The following is a 20,833-nucleotide window of genomic DNA, read 5'->3' as shown; positions in this document are numbered from 1 at the left end:
ATCTTTGATCACCAAAACTACACATTTAAACGTTTTTTCCTTGAAAAAAAATTTCTTCATGCCTTTAAATAGCTTGAATGTAACTCAACACCCTTGCCTCATTTAGTATACGCGGTTCTACGAATATGCAAATTAGCCCCGCCTCCACTCACTCACACCAGCTCAGAGCTCCACTCGTTGAGGATCATGAGTTGACCTGATTGGTTACAAGGTAGTTTGTGACGTCAGAAACAAACTGCGTTTTTGAGACCACAGTTTTAAGGAGAAAATATTAAGCAATGGTGTTGACTTATGAATTTGCTCACGGTTTGTCTTAAAGCATATTAAAAACACCACATAGCATATAAACAACTTTAAAAGCTTGATTTTCACCACAGGGGGACTTTAAAGGACGATATACATTTTTTAGATATAAACAAACTTTAAAAATGGACTTTTTTACTAGTTTGTTCATATTTAATCATCAACATGTGCTTATTAAGTCTTTAATAAAAGTAATGAATGAATAAGCTATTTGTTAGTGAAGTTAGTGAAGAAGTTAAATCTAGTTTGTTCTAAAATTAAATGTGGTTTTGCGTATTTAAACAGTATTAATAATTGCTTATAGCAGCCCACACATACTTTTATCTTAATTGGAGCATAAAGAGGAATCAAGAAATTAATTTTTAGTCAGAAATGCTGAGATTGCATGCAAAGAGTTGCTTAAAAGAGCAAGTGATATGAATGAACCATTTCCAACAAACTCTTGAACTGTGTGTATGTGTGTGATAAAATGTTTCTGCCTCTCTAAAGCCCTGTGGGTTACTGTACCTAAACATGGTGACAGAAAAAACTGACTGAAAGACAACAATGCATGGTTTAATGTCACTTCTTTGGCAGCTAAGAAAGGCAATGAAAGAGTGAGAATGTGCAACATCTGGAAGCTGTTATCTCTGAAGCCCTCAATATACACACAGAGAATGAGGGGGAGTGTGGTACTGTGTGATTGTTTTCTTCAAGGCTGAAATGAATGCTATTCTGTTTTTACTGCCAAAATAAACATTAATTCTGAGAGAAAATGAATGGCAATGATTTCCAGTAAGCGTATTAAACTGGAATTACACAGACAATGCATGTAAATCTGCTGTGAAGTAAATTAAGCAACATTCCAGAATTAGTGTTTGTTGCGCATTAATTGTATTATTATAAATTTGATAGGTTTGGTTTCTTGCTAAATGCAGTCAATGCTGATTTTGTTGAAATTAGGTTTTTAACACAACTGATGCACAAGAGACTTGTTATGTATACTTTGTTTAGTAGTGTATAAAAATGTTATACACTACTAAATAAAACACGTAGGTACACTAATAAAACTGAAAATAACCAAAAATCTTAAACTGGAAATGTCCTGTTTTGTATCTGAGTGTCATTTATTATAGGACAGTTTTAACAGTCAATGTAGAATAGCCCTATTATAAGGGGAATGGAGTGGATAATGACAGGCGCTCGCTTTGACACGTTTCACATTCATCATTAATTTGTCAAAAACGCATTTGCACTGTAGTAATTGTGACCATTATCTTGGTCTGCTGCATTTTGTCATGTTTTAAAGGTAATTGTGATGATTATTTTGTCAGAGGAAGCTCATGTATTCATAATTGTGTTTGGACCTTCGGAAAACATACTTTTCTATACATGCAGGATTTTTTTTTAAATGTTTAATTCTTTTTAATTAATAACCAATCAAGAAATGAAAGTTCTGCCCCATACTTAATTCTATTCTTGTCCCTCTTTTTGCCTTTATTTCTTTCTGCTTGCATCGGCCCATACAGAAACAAGGCTTTCAACTTGCTGTCATATCATACTGCATGTGGAAGCACTGGCTTTGATCTTCAAACAGGTCTTGTGTCAGTGTGAGATGAAAGCTGAAGGTTCAGACGTGCAGATTCACTCAAGAGAAGATAAGTTCGGCTATCAGCTCTGGGTTTACAACAATGCTTCTTAACAAGAACAAGTAGAAGAGGAAGAAAATGTTTATTAAATGTGTTTAAAGACAGAAACACATTTTGCTTAAAACAACAGAAATGCTCAAGGTCTAAACAAAAATCTTGTCGGTAATTGCTTTCATGCAAATTTCATGTCTGTCAAAAAAAAACAAAAAAAAAAACAGTAACATGCGAACATGTTTGAGCTTCTGTTTACCACAACTGATGTGTGATTTGATGAATGTTAATGTGAATAAAAGCCTAAATTCAATCTGTTCATTATATAAAAGCGTTTCTCTTCAGAAAATTTGGACTAAACCGTTCTATTCATAATAATTTACAATCTCTTTATGAACTTTTTGATCTGTCTTTGTGTCACTTGCGTAGCTGCCAACGGAGGGATAGAAAGCTCTCAGATTTCATCAAAAAGATCTTCATTTGTGTTTCCGAAGATGAACGAAAGTCTTACAGGTTTGAAACAACATGAGGGTGAATAAATGATGACAGAATTTTCATTTTTTTGGTGAACTAACCTTTTAAAGTAATGTTAACTAATGGGACAGGTATAGTAAAATGTAAAAAAAAGAAGAAAAAAAAAAAGAATTTCTGATGACATTTAACTTTTACGATACTAGAAAAATGTGTTTTGTTTAAATAGCTACCTGACTTTTCCTCAGGGCTCTGCACTGAGCTGAGAAAAGCCATTTCCCATTACAAAGTGAAGGAAGTGCCTCCAAATCCAGTTTCATGTAGCAATAACCTGGCCACATATAACTATAGCTCTGACTGCAAGACAGAAAATAATCAGATATGTTAGGTTCGGGTATGAGTACATGCTGTGGTTTAAAAACTTCATACATGCCGGACACCAAGAAGACCAATGGAGGTAAATGATAAAAAGAAACACATGGCCTTTTATTCAAATATTTGTTGTTTTTAGCATGTTGCTAAGGTATTCTGGGTGGTTTCTATGGTGTTTAGGTGATTGCTAGTTCAGAAAAAAGGTCAAAAACTGTCACTGGGGCATTACTTTTTCAGAAAGTACACTTTTTGTGCCTAAAGGGTGCATATTGGTACCTAAAAGGAACAAAAGGGTACCATCCCAGTGACAGCTTTTGTAAAAAAATTTCTGAGAGTGTATCACTGCCTCAAAACAAAAGAAAAAACACAAGAGAAAAGATGAACACTTTGAGTTTTATTGCACACTACCCTGTATGTCCTCTGAAACTCTGTACAGCAGTTTGTTCAGGGTCATTTAAAGAAAGAGAAGCCTTAAACTGGCTCGTTCACTCATGTAGATATATCTTTTAGCTTCAGTTTTAGGAGCACGCGTCTTTACATTTGAACTTTTTTGTTAAAAGTTGTAAAGCAGCCCAGTGTTTTCAAACAGAGGGTTTTATACATTCACAGTAAAGCCACTGAATGTTGAATCACAGCTTTGATGTAATATATAAGGCACAATGTTATGCTATAAATGGTAATATCGACAGCATGTGGAAGCAATTTACAAAATACTGCACAATTATGCCTCTTTAAGCCTTGATGAATACTGTACAGTGATTTACTTCCATAATATTTTCATGGTTTTACATTTACTCACTTTGGGCATTAAAACAAATGATTCATAAGTTTATATCGCTGATATAAACATACTGGATCATGTTAATTACAAGCCTGTCAGTACATGGAAATAATGTTTGCTAACTAATGCTTAAACATGCATTTGAATGTCCTGAACTGGGCAAACATGCTTGGAAACAATATATACACACATGCAATTCAAAATAATATTTACATAATTTGGAAAAATCTGGAAGGTTATGAATTCAGCAGGATCACTTTTGGATTTGCAGTTGTTTTTGTTCTGTTGGTCCATTGAATCACTACAAAATATTTGCTATATTTTGAATTATAGGTTTTGATGGCATGGCAAACTACTTTAAGATGAGGAGCTTTAATTCACAGCTAAAAGGTTTAAAACAGAAGAAGTCTTTCTGCTCTAGAAACAATATCAGCAATAACAGGCAGTAATATAACATCATAGTTAAAAATATCTATCCATTCAACAGATCAAACAAATGACTTAATCAAAATACACAGACCTTTTCCCTTAGGTTTTAATTCCTCTGAGTGCAACTGACCACTGCTGGGTCAATAATAAAGAGTACACTTAAAGTGCACATGAGAAATTCAACATACAATCAATAATCTGTCATATCCTTTCTGGTTCATATTTGATTTTAGGCTGGAACCAGAACCACCACTGTATAAGAACTGAGATAATGTCAGCTGAGATGTTAAGATCATGATTTCAGCAGCAATTTGCAATTCAGAAACGGCACTGATGATTCACGTTTACATCCAACTGATTGTGAAGTTCTGACTGAGGTTCAGACCCAAGTCTGTTACTGTCAGCACCTAGACAGACAGAAGACAATAAATACATTTCTTTAAGGCTCATCTTTTCTTTTTTTACTGTATTTTTAGCTATTTTTCAAATTCATAAAATCATTCTTGACACCACTGCTAACTGGATCTTGGATCTTTTAATTCAACCTAGATATTTTAACCTAGATCAGGGGTCCTCAAATTGCGGACTGCGCTCCGGTTCCGAACCCTGGTTTGGTTCCAACCGGATGGCGAGACATAATGACAACGGTAGCACCATTTTACCGTTTCTACTGTTTAAATTGAGCAGTGCGTCAAAACAAAACAACGAGCAGTACACACCACACACGCTCAGGGTCGTTTATGGTTATAATCTTTCGACCCTATATCCTCGAATATTTTTATCTAGAGCCAAACGCGCTTAAGTCAAGACCTTTCTGCTCGTTGCTTCTCTCTCCCACTAAAGAGCCACATTAAAAACTGCAGATGACACAGTTATTTTAACAACAGTAGCAGAAACACAGCGAACAGCAAAACAATTATTTTCATTTGACATATATATATATATATATATATATATATATATATATATATATATATATATATATATATATATATATATATATATATATATATAGATATATAGATATGACTGTCTTTTTTGTAGTTTTTTGACAAAGAATTTTTTTCATCTACACATAGCATTATTTATCACCATGTTAAAAGCTTTTCATAAATGTTAGAATTGGGAAAATTATTTGTAGATGGCAAAGAAAGACTTCGAAATTAGAAGTTAACTTTGGTTTCAGGCAGCTCATACTTATTTTAAGCAAAATATAAAAACATAGCCTCCTGCCATGCATATGTATCTAAATGTAAAAATAATAATAGCCTGATAAAACATCTGATCTTACCTTTTAATATTAATATCTAATTTGACACCACTGCTGTGGCTTTGAGGGCCCAATAAACTCATCCAACTCATTTTTTTCTTTAACAAAGTACTACTGCCGCCCAGATGGAAATGTATAACTATTCCAAAAAAGTATTGTCCGGACTCCGGACCTCCACTGGGAAGTAAATATAAACCTCTTGGAACTTTAATTGAATACCCCTGACCTAGACATTATAAGTATTTAAATCTTTTTTAAATGCATTACAAAAATAACCCTCTTGTAATTCAGTGTACCACAGACAAATGTTCCAAATTATTTTCAACAAAGCCTAAGCCTAATGAAAGCTTATAGAGTATCAGATAACTGCAGATGAACATACTAAACATTTACATTTTATTTTTCTAATTTACTGCAAACCGTTCAAAATTCTAATTTAACCTGATAACTAAATATGCACAATCATCTCAGTATTTATAACCAGTAGCTTCCTAAAAACAATATTAAAGTATATTACCTGATTGTCACGGTAAGTGAATGCTGCCTCTTGTGAATTCACGGTTACATTTTCTGGCTCTGTCTTCACCCCATAAAAGGAAACGGTTTCCACAGTGATGTAAGTAGCCTCCTCATGATTACGCAGCACCTCTGATTTCATTGTGTTCTGAAGATCATTAATAAAGATCATTATATCCATACATACACACACAAGTAGTTGACAGCATGATTGTTTACAGAAACATTTAAGAACAAGCAAGTGATGCATTTAATAAAATAACATTGAATAAAAATGTTTGAGAAAAGTTAAAAAGTGATTACATGAAATGTGAGAGGCAGAATGTAAAACATACGAATAAATAACCTTTTATACTGTGCTCATAGTATGAGGATCTAATGAAAGCTTACTGAAAGTAAAGCATTCTGGTGTGCTTCAGTAAAGGTGAACGGTTTTCTGTACCTTTTCTATTGTGAAATAGATGTAAGCGTACTGATCAGTCTCATATGAGTCAATGGTCTCTCCGTCATCCCAATACAAATCACCCTTGGCCAGACCGTCCTCACTCAGGCTTGCAATCAGATGAAGGGGCTGACCGCTGCTAACCCACAGGGTGGTGTTCGGTCTCTGAAACACAAACATATAGAACAAAACTCAAGTAAACATGCACACAGACCACAGCCAACACTACTGCTACTAGCAAATCATTTTGTAAATGCTTCCTTAAAGTATCAAATAAATGATACATAAATTACCTAGACATCAAACACATAACTCCTTCACAAATAATTTATTTATTAAATGTATATATACAATGGGGGTCAAAAGTTTGGAATTATTACGATTTTTAATGTTGAAGTCACCAAGGCTGCATTTATATGATCAGAAATACAGTAAAATTGTAAAATATTATTACAATTTAAAACATCGATTTTGTCATTTATATTGTACCTAATAGTTTTCAGCATCATTACTCCAGTCTCCAGTGTCACATGATCCTTCAGAAATCATTCTAATATGCTGATTTGCTGCTCAAGAAACATTTCTTATTATTATCAATGTTGAAAACAGTTGTGCTGCTTAATATTTTTGACGAAACGTGATGCACTACCATTTGTGATTATAATAAGAAGAACCATTATTAACTATTAAGCTATTTTGATAATGTGCAACAATAGTAAATGAAGAACACCTCCTTAACAGGAAATGTATTTATTATATATAAAATCTGGATTAAATTTATAAATAATTACATATAAAATTACTTAAGGAAGTCTGTCTGCATTAACTGAAAAACAATAATGTATGAATATGTATAAATGTGACTCTTTTTCACCTGTGTTGGTATGATGGAACCCTCTCTGAGATGCAGGTTGATCTTGTCCATCGGAGCCTGAAGTTTGATCTCTTCTCCTCTGCTTACCAATGAGTCGCCCTGTTTGTGACAAACAAATATCAATGTTGTACGAGACTACAAAGTAAAAGAATTGTGAGTTTCTATTTCTAAAAGGGTTTCTAGAGAGGATGTGACTCACGGTGTGAAAATCGTACCAGAGACCTTTAGGGAAATATCCCACTACATAATCTCGTCCTGCCTCCAAAACCGGCGTGACCATCAAACTCTTTCCCCATAGGAACTGTTTATCTATCCCATATGTCTTCTCATCGGTAGGGAACCTAAAACACAGCACAGACCGTGATTATATGCAAAGAAGTCAATTAAAGTGGACATCTTCCTGAAATGATGAATATTATGTGCCTGGATCTGTATCTAGATATTCAGTAAAAATGATAATTCTGTCATTAGATAACTCCAAGGTTTGGAGAAAACTATTCCTTTAAGAATTAAATGCACATAGAATGAGGGTTTGAAGTCACATGTGTTTATCTTACTGAAAGAGCAGTGGTGTGGCGACCGTGTGTCCACTGATGTGTGCGTGATGGAAGAGTGTGTAGAGATGTGGGAACAGGGAATAACGGAGAAGGATGGCTTCTTTCATTGCTGTACGAGCTGCAGGACTGAATGCGGTTGGATCCTGATCCTGTTGTGAAAATGACAAAACTGTTAATCCATCAGAGTCTTGCCTTTGGAATGCAGATGAAAAACATTATAAAAACAGAATATTGTACTGGCAAAAACAACAGACAGATGGGTTACTAATCAGATGAACAGACAAAAATGCCTCAAGACTGCAGAAAACCAATAAGATGAAAACAGTTGAAAAACACAGCAGATCCTCTAAAGCAGCGCGTCTCTTAGCATTATGAGTTGTGACCAGCTGCAGATTTTGCTGTAGTCTAAAGCTAAATAAAGAGTCATAACAGTGTTTGGTTGGATGGAAGAAAGTTCACCTGTTCATCTATGGAGTTGTGGTTTCTTGTAAAGGGGTAGAAAGCTCCGAGCTGGGTCCATCGGACACACAGTTCTTCTGTAGTGCTGCCCCCAAAGCCACAGATGTCTGCCCCAATAAGAGGAATGCCCAGGATGTTAAATGTCAGCATACCTGGAAAAAAAATTAAAATAAAATGGTTAGTGAATCTGTAGTCAATACAACACTATATGGGACTAACTCTGACCTCAGCAGAGAGTGTGCGTTTATACCTGGTATAGATGTGGCCAGATCTTTCCATTGGCTCCTGTTGTCTCCGAGCCAGTGGCCCGAATACCTGCCCTGACTGGGAAACGTAGAGCGGGAAATGACGAAGGGACGCTTCCCTGTGATCTTCCTCAAAGCACTGAGAGAGACAGATGAACATGATCCACTACCGTTTGATAAGTGTCCAAATACTTTTTTTGGGGGGTGAAATGTTTTGGTTGAAAAGTGTGCTTGAGTCATCTTTCTTTAAAAATAACAAAACATTTTTGACAAAAGTTTGGGGTCGTAAGATTTTAAAAAGAAGAAGAAATTAACACTTTCTTTAAGAAAAGATGCATTAAATTGATCAAAAGAGGCATTTACATTGTCACAGAGATTTCCATTTCAAATAAATGCTGTTCTTTTGCACTTTTCTACTCAAAGAATCCTGTCAAAAATGTATCATGGTTTCCACAAATATATTACGCAGCACAACTGTTTTCAACATTGATAATAAAAAAAGAAAAAAAATTGTATATATACATATATATATATACATATGAATGGTAGTATATGTATTTTTGAGTGATTGCGTGTACCTTTCAGTGGCTTTAGATTCCATGAGTCCATACAGACTGTGTACGTTGTAGTGAGAGGAGATTTTCTGACGTGCAGATGCACACACAGTCTTGGCCCTTAATGTACCACCCAGAATACCTACAGCAGACAATACCATGTCTTATTGTTGGAAGAAACGTAGCATGAATAATATAATGTCCACATAATAGCGAACACACTGATACCTGGTGTGTAGGGAGGATTTTCCAGTTCATTCTCTGGACAACCATTCAGTGACCCATCAAAGAAATTAGATGGCTCATTCATATCCTTGAGGAAGAGACAGAAAGAGTATATATTAAAAAGCAAGATCAATGCTTGGCTAAATACAAATAACGAACCATCAAACAAGGAATAATACAAATGCACAACATACAATCCACACGCCATCAAATGGCACTTTGTCATGGAACCTCTGCAGATTCTGGTACCACCATTCATGCGTGTCTGGATTGGAGAAATCTGGAAAAGCAGTGAGTCCTGGCCAGACCTTCGAAACAAGCAAAAATATCTGCAGTCAAGTCACATATAATATTCATAATAACTACATTTTGATTTAATTTAGTTTAATCATAAACATTTTAAGCTTCCAAGCACTCTTAAAAACTAAGTTTCTGTTTAGGTTTGTTGGACTTCATATTGACACCTATTGGTGCGATGCAGCATGACACTTAAGTTTATTGATTATGATGCAATTGGAGAAATGTTTACTCGCGTCGTCAGCCATGATTAATTTATTCCACAACCAATAAGGCATGAAATTATTGTGGAAAAGTCTGTAGTATTCATCTGGACATGAGATCATTTCATCAGTTTTGGGGTCAGCACATTTGTTTTTCAGAAATTAACACTTTTATTCAGAAGGGATGCATTAAATTAAATCAAAAGTGACAGTAAAGAAATGTATAATGTTGCAAAAGATTTCTATTTTAATTAAATGCTGTTCACTTGAACATACTATTCATCAACTAATCCTGAAAAAAATTATTTAGAAAATTAAGCAGCACAACTGTTTTTAACAGAAAGGTTTCATGAGCACCAAAATCAGCATATTAGAATGACTTCTGAAGGATCATGTGACACTGAAGACTGGAGTAATGAAGCTGAAAATTCAGCTTTGCATCACAGGAATAAGTTATTTTAAACTGCAATAATATTTCATTATTATTTTTTTCCAGTATTTTTGATCAAATAAATGCGGCCTTGGTGAGCATAAGTGACTTCTTAAAAAAACAACAAAAAACCCCCTCAATGTACCTTCCCAATAAGGACTTCTCCATTCGAATCATTGATGAAAATGCCTCTCTTCTTCCCCTCATCAAACGGCCAGTAGGAGCCAGACGGCTGAGAGCTACTGATGCCGGGATCCTGAAGAGGAAGCGCAAAAGTGACAAACACACAAAGTGCAGTTTAAATCAAGCCCACTTCAGCTAAATCCACAGTGACACATCCAAATGCTTTACTGATGGTCTCAACCGCATGTGAAACATTCAGTTGCCAAATCTGCCTCATGACTGTCAGTGTGATTCTAATGCAACACAAAAAAGACGACAGTAGAATGAGGAAGAGTGTTATATGGATGTTTAATAAAAAAAAAATGAATTTAGTACCTAAACAAAAATGTGTCCTGTTTTGTCTCATCTGTCAGAGTACTCAAACAAACATGAACAAGAGCGTTTGAGAACAGCGGGTACCGATAATACCGGGTACTTGGTACTACCGGTACTGCAGAAATGCTGGTACAGTAAACTTATTTTTTAAAGTATGAAGTAAGTTCCCCTATCCCCTTCAAGATCATTTAGCTTTCCTAGTAGAGTTACCTAAGGTGTAGTTCATAGTCAGTTAAAGTGAGAGTGTGTGTGAGTGTGTACCAGAATCATGACGTAGTGTTGATCATGTATGTGAAGGTCTTTCACGAGATCAGGTAGGGTGGAAAAGTTCATAGGCTCATAAGTAAAATCTAGAGCACGATCCATGTAGTCAATATCATTCCACTGAACGTCCTGAAAGATAAAAAATAAATAAATAAATAAATCAATTTGCTTTGTACAATTTACAATTAGTCATTTTGCTAAATGCACAATGCTTAGTCAGTGTTCTTCTGTGGTTCATTAAAAAATTCAGAAATCAGACTTCCCTTTGCTTGTCAGCAAAATGAGGAAAAGGATCACGTACAATATGTTGCAACATTCAAATTTTCACTAGATTTCAAAAGTGCTGTTTTAATGTCCATGTGAACAATGAGTGTTTGTATTGGGCTAAACTAGCATTGTAGACATACTAGCATTAATTATTTATATACTATTATAGTATGCATTACTAAACTCAGCAAACTCTGCTTTTTTTCCCCCAGCAAATTGGTTATTGTGTGTAAATATTTGTATGAACATAAAATGATTCAACAAACGAGACATAAACAGAACGAGTTTTACAGACATTTGATGAACAGAAATGGAATAACGAGTCCCTGTACTAAGCGGGGGTCAATATCAAAAGTAGCAGTCAGTATCTTGTGTTTTAAGTGCTACAGTGCATCATCTTCATGGACTGAGCCAGATTTGACCGTTTCTTTCTGTGAGATGTTGCTCCACACCTGCAAGTTGTCAAACACATCTGTTACAGATGACACATGACACATGGTTACAGGTGGTTTGGCACTGCATCTCCCTGTAGCACTGTCTTAGGCGTCTTACATTATGGGCATTGCAGTTTATTGCTCTGTCCACATCTGCAGTCCTCATGCCTCCCTTCAGCAGGACTATGGCATGTTCACACAGGTGATCAGAGACTCTGGGCATCTTTCTCCTTGTGTTTTTCAATGTTAGTAGAAAGGTCTCTTTCAACTGTGACATTCATTTTCTTCCACCTGTAAACTGTTAGTGTCTTAAGGACTGTTCCACAGCAATCATTTCTTTATGGCTCATTGAACGAGCATGAAAAGGCATTGTTTAAACACTTTCAAATGAAGATCTGTAAAGCTTATTTAGATTTTATAAAATTATCTTAAATTAAAATACAGTATCCTGAAAAATGGACAATTTTTTGCCGAGTTTATTTATAACAATTTTTCATTTTAATTTTAGTAACTGTGTTGTGATTTTTGTAGTTTTTTTCTATTCAGCTTTAATTTATTTTTATGTCAGTTTGTTTTATTAATTTTAATCACTTCAACTGATTTAAATTTCATTTAGTTGCCAAAGCGACATTTCTAATATTCATTTAAGTTCAAGTTATAAGATTTCCATCAAGATTTCAATTACCATTAACAATTTTTTTTTAATAGTTTTAGTTTACAACAACGATGGAAACAGATACACGTTTATACGTTCGTTTTTTGCGTTATTTTCTGTGCTGAATTTTTCTTGATGTCTATTGAAAGTGCAAATCTAGTGAGCTACAGCTGATTTCAAATTCTAACCAATCAGTAACATTTGACTATGAACCATATTTACCTACACCAAACCAATAATTAATGAAAATGATCTAACAGCTACTGTATAGTACCTGAGGTATCCCATAATTCCGCATTTCTCTCACAACATTCCAGGTTTTGTTGCTAGACTTGTAGCCCCATCGGCAGAGATGATAGCCCAGAGCCCAGTAGATGGGCATTGCAGGCTTACCTAATGAGAGAAGATAACATCATTGGTTGGTCAACTTCTGATTCACGTCAAAGTAAAAAATCAAATACTGCTTATGATGCTTGCTGACCTACAACATCCAGGTACTGTCCAATCACAGAGATGGGATCTGGGCCCAGGAAAATGTAAAAGTCGAGGATCCCACCAATCATACGCCAGGTGAGAGCAGGTGCAGGCTGCAGAGCCACATCTACATGACAGATTATTTACACACGTTAATACAAAGTTGAGAGATTATCCGCAAAAACAAAGATTCACAGGCAAAAACACTGAGCATTTCAGGAACAAAAATGGACTACTTGCACTCATGAGGCACTTCCGTTTTGAAATAGTACAACTCATTTATTTCTGGTTATGTATATTTTCAATGTGCTATAGTCACCTAGTTGACTAAACACCACCTAAAATTAGTTTTCTGCAAGAAGATTTAAAAACCTGGACATTTTCTGAGACAGGAGAAGAGATATTCTAATGTTTACGGTTTAAAGAATTTTCCAAATTGAACGCACCATAAAGTTTTAATCCAACCCAAGCCAATCTGAGAAAGCATACATAATTATAGTGCTAGTGCTAGTGCTCGTCTACACTAGTGACCGCAATGCTGAAGTGTGTGAGACCTGATGAATAAGAATATTTATTTATTTGTATTCAATATTTTAATCATTATTCTGTCATTTTTCATTGTCAGTCATTTTACTGTATGTAATTTACATGTTTATGCCCAAATGTTTACATGTTTATCTCCTCTATGCTGTTTAATAATGAAAGACTGTAATATACACACAAGCAATCCTTTTATCAGTCAAATTACTTTAAAAATGTAAACTCAGCAGGTCTGAAATATGATCAGTAACAGAAAAACACCGTTAATGAGAAGACGAGCAGTGAACTGCTGCTGTTAGCTGGGAAATATATTTATTTATTATTCAGAATGCACAGTTGGAAAGAAAATATATTTATAGGAACATTTCAGCAGGTTCAAGTTAATTCATATTAACCATTACCTCAAGATCATGCTAGAATGAAGTGTGCATGTGTGTGTGTGATGAACCCACCCATTGCATTGCTGTTGAGCATGAAAAACCCATGTGCCATTCCATCAGATTCCACAGACAGATAAAAGGGATGGACGCCATAGAGGTTGGTCAGCTCCTGAAAAAACAATCGAGAAATACAGAAAAGTAAGTGCAATCTGTGATCATGTGACTGTTACTTTTCCTATAGACTAGATGAAAGGCCAATAATTGTGCTAAACTTCTTGTTTTCAGTGTTTTAAATCTTGTTGTGAAATTTGAAAGAGCACTGGCAGATTATTACATCAGAAGACAAAAGTCATGTTGTTACCATGGGTGGAACATCTCGAGCCCACATGGTGAGAGTGCTCCACTGGACGTCGTGCAGAAAGTTGGAGCGATGTTCACCCAGTCCATATATGAAACGTGACGGCAATGATGTGGACATCTGCAGGAACTGATCCGCATAGAAGAGAGGAGCTATAGATGTATTCAACCTAACGGAATGTGAACATACATGTTAATAACTCAATGCTCAATACAGAGACATGTCACACTATAGATCTCTAAACTAGAGTTTTCTGGTCATCATTTCTAATGGTAAAAGAAATGAAATCATTGCATTTTCAATTGAAAGGCATGTCCGTTTTCTCTAGCTAGTTGACAAAAAACCAGTACGTACAGCACAGTTCCTGTCTGTGTTCTCTTGACAATCAGCCCGAAAGGTTCTTTGATGAAGTCTACGGTGTAAGAAGGATTTGATGCTCTTTTCTGAACCACAGGAACATCTATAGGCACCTCGTACCTCTTTTCAGACGGGTCTGTTATCTGTATGAGACAATTGAATATTATGAAACAATAAATAATGTACAAGGTTACGAATATCTAAAGACGTTTTCTAACAGGGACATAGCAATATTAATATTCTGGCCAATATTAATAAGCTGTTATTTATTGTCATGTTAAGACTGATAATAAATAAATGGTTGAGATCTGCCAAAGATTAAATTTAACAGTGTAATTTAATTATTAGTACCTGAAAATGACTTTGGTTAAATAACAATAACTGACTCATATATATAAATATGTATATATATTCCATACATTACAAAAGTTTCGGGTCAGTACATTTTATATTTAAAAAATAATAATAATACTTTAGCAAGTATACATAACATTGACCATAAGTGACAGCAAAGACATTTATAATGTTATGAAAGACAATAGAAAGATGAATAATAAATACTCTCACATTGTTACAAAAGATTTCTATTTCAAATAATTGCTGTTCTTTTGAACTTTCAATTCATCAAAGAATTCTAAAATTAAAAAAAATTATCACTTCTTCCACAAAAATATTAAGCTGCACAACTGTTTTCAACTGTGATAATTATTATAAGCATTGTTTCTTGAGCAGCAAATCATCATATTAAAATGATTTCTGAAGGATCATGTGACACTGAAGACTGGAGGAATGATGCTGAAAATTCAGCTTTGCATCACATGAATAAATTACATTGTACAAAATATTAAAATAGAAAACAGTTATTTTAAAATGCAGTATTTCACAATATTACTGTTTTTACAGTATTTTGATCAAATAAATGCTGCCTTGGTGATACTTCTTTCCAAAACATTTTAAAAAATGTACTTTAAAATGTTACATTTTTAAATGATTGAATATGTAACCATTTTAATTAATAATTTAAAACTGTTTATTTTTTATGTCAACAGATCTGGTACCAATATATCGAGGATCCCTTTTTTTAGTCAGATCTTTATTTGCATTTTGGTGGTCTGAGAGTGATATGAATGCTAACAGATCATTTCACCACTGAAATTCAATAAGTAGAAAAAACATCAATATTAATCACTAAATTATTCTGAGAGATCACAAGAATAAAGAGCCAGTAACATGAAGACCAAAAAATGCTCTGACCTTCACACGCAGCCGGTTGTCTTCCTCATACAGCACTTCCAGCTGCAGAGCATCTATGTCTTTTGGATAATATGTCTTTTTGTTCCGGAGCAGTTTTCCCACCTTCCCCATCTCGGTGTCAATAACGGACACCAACTCATAGGATGGATAGTCGGGTGTGTAGAAACACCACGGCACTCCATTCCGTCCCGATGTCTTACCCTGCGACTGCTGTATGAAGCAGCAGTTTCGAGCGTGGCACATCTCCTCCGTGACCACCACACCTCTCTCAGGATAACAGTCAAACCTCCACGCTTCGGGAATCTTCAAGCAGGACTGTGGCTGCAGCAACGTCCCGTTTGGACTTTTAGCCATGGCAGGTGGAGGGAGTCTATGGGGATCTGTAGAGGGTGGATTATGAAACCAAAATATAGTTCCAAGCATCCAGACACCAGAGAGAACCACAATAAGTCCTGCAATGGTCAGCAGGGCAGCGGTGATGGAGCAGCGAGGGTTCTGGGGGAGCAGGGGGAGTTCTGGGTCGACTTCCTTCCCGTCCGCGTCCGTTGACTCATCAGGATCCAATAACGCGGCTCCAGAGAAATGAACCTCCTCAGGGGTGAGTCTCTTGTATGACACCATTTCAAACGTCTGAGTATAAATAAGGTAAAACAACATTAATTAACACTTTACAATATGGTTCCATTTGTTAAAGGGATGGTTCACCCAAAAATGAAAATTCTGTCATTATTTAGGCCTACTCACCCTCAAGTTCTTCCAAACCTGTATGAATTTCTTAGATATTTTGAAGAATGTCGGTAACCAACTGTTGATGGGCCCCATTGACTTCCGTAGTATTTTTCTTTTCCATACTATGGAAGTCAATGGGATCCATCAACTGTTTGGTTACCGACATTCTTCAAAATATCTTCTTTTCTGTTCAGCAGAAGAAAGAAATTCACACAGGTTCGGAACAACTTGAGGGCGAGTAAATGATGACAGAATTTTCATTTTTGGGTGAACTATCCCTTTAAATGCATTAGCTATTAATCATAGTTAGTTACCTTACTAAAATCAAAAGTTGTATCTGTTATATATTTTTAATGGACATGAAACAACAAGAACTAACAATGAACAGTTTTTTAACTAATGGTAACAAATATTTATAAATACTGTAACAAATGAATTGCTCAGTGTTAGTTAATGCATTACCTAAGTAAACTTACAGAGCCACTAAAGGGACATAGTGATGAAAAAAAATAAGATGGGAGGAAAAATTATGTCAATGCTTTTGCGTTATCTCACAAATGTTTAGCATTCCCCCAAGAAACTTAGCATTTGCTCACAAAGATTGAGTTCTTTGTGAGCGAATTCAAAGTTTCATGGGGGAAAGCAAACACAAAAGTTTTGAAATATATTTTTGCCTCCCATCTCAATATTTTCCACCACCATGTCCTTTTAGGGGCTTTGTAAAGTGTTACCAAAAACTTCATCGCATCCAACACTGTTCGTGCAATCAGACTAATTCATTTCTCTTAAAGAATAGCACTATGGCTTGAATTATACAGCAAATTTATTTAATTTTTGGTTATTGTATTGCTTAAGATTGTCCTGCGAAAATGAATAAAAAAACGTTCTACTGTGGAACACAAAGGGTGAAATTCTGCATAGCATACTTGTCATTTTTTATGCATTTTCGATTATAATGAATAAGGACTGCAGTTTTCAAACTTAAAAAAAAAAAAAGCATCATAAAACTAACATAACAGTGGACCAGATCATGAATCATTCGCTAAATTCCAATTCTTCTGAATCCATTATTTAAGTATCTTAATATGTTCTGAATTAAATAAGAATAAAAATCCAGGCATCAGCAAGTTCTTCAGCAGTTTCAGCCTCTGTTGAGCACAGCTATAAAGACACTATATCTGCCAACATTAAATCCCACTAAATGTCACGTGACAGATGTCACACAGAGGTGAACACTTTCTGAAGTGCATAAAACTGCAGATATTTGGAAGAACTACGAAGGGAAGTGGCTATTGGAGAGGAAATGAGACAATATGTCATACTCTACCTCTTCATCTGAAAGATTCATGTTCTTTGCACATTTCACCACATGAAAAAGCAAGCATGCAAAAACAAAGTTACATGTTTTAATCAAGAACAGCTGAGTTAAAAATCGCCAGGTTAAATTTGGTTCTCTGTCTAATTGTAAATGCACTGTTGTCGAGAACTGCTAAGTTGACTACGGAGTTTACAACTTTTGAGTTCTGTTGATTTACAAATGTGTTTTAACTGAAGTAAGCAGCTCAGCATTAGATTGACAAGCCATATCTCCGCTCATACAATACAACATTTCTGTTATGAGGTCCTGGAGAGGTCAGAGTCCAAAAAAAACAAACAAAAAAAAAAAAACATGTAGTTGCAATATTACTAACAAAACATAGCATGATACATTTTTTTTCTTCTAAGTACCATGGATTTCCTTGTTTGTTTTGCCATGTTCTCTGAAGCAACTTGAGCCTACCATGTAAATACCATTGTGTATGAATGCACTTATACAAACGAATACCACAGAATCTCAGTACCATGGTTATATGGATAAATATATTCTTTTAAATTACTGCATATATCTTCAGATAAAAAAAAAAGACAAGCCTTGTACATGTTAGAAACCTAGTAATCACACAAACAAACAAACCAGAAAAGCAACGATGAAATTATATCTATATGAATCTCTTAGGAAAGAGATAAATAAAAGCTAACGTTTATCGGTGTTTGGTTTCCATGCGACATTTTAAATGAATCCACTTCGTTAAAATGACACTGAACAACATCAAGTATGTGACATTGTTGCACATTATGAACAAGACGGAGCTCACACGAAACATCAAGCAACACATTCAAGAGAAAATGCACATTTAAATGAACTTACTTCTTGTGCAGTCGGAATATGTATGATATTATAAGGTTTTAATGTTTGACCCACTACAATACATCAGTGAATACCATGTTATTATTTGCGCTGGTAAATGTCACGGGTGTTACATGTCTCATGAAGTTAGTGTTGTTGCTGGCTGCGTGTCCTGTTAAAGTACCAATGGAATCTGAATCGTTTAGCAAATCGGCTCCTTTAAACAGATCGGTACAGTGAACGGGCTCTGAAAACGATTCACTGATTCATTTGAATCATCACTCAAAAACCTCCCTGTGACCCCCGCATTTTCCATGTGATCTTTTCTAACTTACTGTTTTATCAAATCTTGTATTTGCGTTTTCCAATTTGTCACCTACTTCTCAGTTGTGCTCCTCACTCTGCGAATCGATTCGAGTGAAACTTCGAAAAGATTCGGTTCAAAGTGACATTTTCTTCTTGATGTTCTTCTAGTGTAACGCTCGCGTAACCTTCACTGCCATCTACTGGCCTGGAAACAATCGGGCTTGTGAGATAAACATTCAAAAGAATTAAAATAAAAACAATTAAAATTCAGCTGCATTTAAAATTTGAGTAAAATTGAGAGGGAAAAACATTTATATTATACTATGAATAATATGATTAAGCAAATAGTTGAAAAAAGTTGAAAACTATCCTTATTCTTATGTGTTCGTGACATCAGTCCAGCAGATGGCAGCTCAGTCTAATATGTGGAGTGAAAGTGTCTCCACATAACATGTAAGTGTGATGTAAGTTTATAAAATATTTATGTAACATCTAACACTGAAGTAATTATATAATATAATGTGCTTTTGGTCAACAAATTCAAACATTCAACTATAGACATTGTTGCCTTGAAAATGAGAGTGAATCGTCTTTTGATTCAGTTGAATTGCACTGTCTTTGATCTATGATGGTTTAATTCAGTTTGATTCAACAAAGGGAAGGCAAGTCTTTGTTCTAAACTGTAAGGTTATTAGCCTAAGTCATTGGAAAACAGAAAACAAAGCATGCAATTTTAATCTTGAAACTGTAGCATAGGCTCGTTAGAATCGTTCAGATCCGTATGGTACAGGCCTACAAAGAAATGGCCTATATCAATATTTTATACTGAACTGAATTCATGCACTATAAAGTTGATAGATGGCTTTTATTGTTTTAATTATCGACGTTAAGAGAGTTGCTCTGAGCCGCATGGTTTTATTAGACAATTTTACACAATAATCTTCCTCTCTCAAGTTCTCCCACGCTACAGAATGATTCCACGAGAGAAATGAAAAACTCAAAGTCAGATTTACACCGCAAGCCTCCTAATTGTCGAAATGTCGTCTTGTTTGCCCACGCACTTCCTAATGCTAGATGATAATCTCTGTGTTATGAGGCCCTATTATTGATGCTATAATAAAGGTGAAACAAATTATTCAGTTGTCAACCCTAATTTACATGAATCTTTCTAAAACCACAAACACTCCAGTCAAAATTAAATTTATCTCAGGATAAAGTGTGTGTATCTTGAGGTCAAGATGACAAGTGCCATGACATGTTCCTATCATAAATCCAGTATGTTCATCTTTAGCTGGAACAGTTTTCCTCAGGCATGCACAATGTGATCTAGGGAAAAGTATATGTGACATACACCTGGGCCTCATTAAAAATATATATATGCTAAAAAAATTCATAGTGAGCAGCATCATATGGGCCTTCAGGAAGATCAGAAATTATATAATATACTTTATTTCAATCAAATTCTAAGATAATGCAAGGCTGTTTTGGGTTGTGCCAGTATGCAGTTTCTAAGGTGTTTAGAAACGGATCAAAGTCACCATGAAATGATTTATCCGTGCACATCATTTATTTTTATTCATGTGCCCTCAGTCTTTAATCAAATATCTTCCCCTCCCTCTTGCAGCGACATCTCTTCTCTTCTCTGATGATGTTTACTGGCGTGAGGGCGGGACAACCTGTCACTCACATGACATCACAGCAATAGCAATCGATTTCCAATTAAGAAAATCAAGTCCCTCCCTACATTTTTTCTTGTCCGAGAAGCTGTTTTATTCGGATATACATCACATTAGGGAAGAAAAGATGGTCGCAACTACCCTTTCATGCCGACTTTAAGGTTCTGTCACATTTATTATTTCAAATCGGACTTAAGTAAATCAAAGTTTTATCGTGAAATATGCAAGATCCAAAGTACCATCATAACAGAGGCATCTCTAAAATTGTATTGCTTGAGTAATCCAGTGTTTGTGTCTCTCTCCTTACTATTACATGATATGCAGGAATCGGTGGGCGGGGCTAAAGTGGCAATGATGTAGAAATAGGCGTTGATCTTCTGCAGAGATGGTTCTTTCATGGCGCTATTACGTCATACTGAGATAAAAT

At 35.3% G+C, this 20,833-nt stretch overlaps 1 protein-coding gene across 1 annotated transcript; it reads right to left on the bottom strand.

Annotated features, from left to right (window-relative positions):
- Window positions 1–3,146: 3,146 nt before the first annotated feature.
- Window positions 3,147–18,624, bottom strand: gaa2 (alpha glucosidase 2). Its single transcript, XM_084094407.1, has 20 exons — window positions 18,446–18,624; window positions 15,529–16,158; window positions 14,272–14,417; window positions 13,921–14,086; window positions 13,632–13,728; window positions 12,647–12,766; window positions 12,440–12,558; window positions 10,807–10,938; window positions 10,193–10,303; window positions 9,312–9,425; window positions 9,121–9,205; window positions 8,917–9,034; window positions 8,344–8,477; window positions 8,094–8,245; window positions 7,635–7,783; window positions 7,277–7,418; window positions 7,078–7,176; window positions 6,204–6,368; window positions 5,763–5,909; window positions 3,147–4,382 (listed from the first exon to the last, which is right to left on the bottom strand). Exons 2-20 carry the CDS (start codon window positions 16,147–16,149, stop codon window positions 4,320–4,322), a joined length of 2,880 nt encoding a protein of 959 aa, XP_083950533.1. The 5' UTR covers window positions 16,150–16,158; window positions 18,446–18,624; the 3' UTR covers window positions 3,147–4,319.
- Window positions 18,625–20,833: the final 2,209 nt, after the last annotated feature.

The sequence above is a fragment of the Abramis brama genome, assembly GCF_963993115.1.
Source record: "Abramis brama genome assembly, chromosome: 2".
Taxonomy (NCBI): Eukaryota; Metazoa; Chordata; class Actinopteri; order Cypriniformes; family Leuciscidae; genus Abramis; species Abramis brama.
Note: the sequence above shows the minus strand (reverse complement) of the source record. Positions and strands in the feature narration are given on the sequence as shown.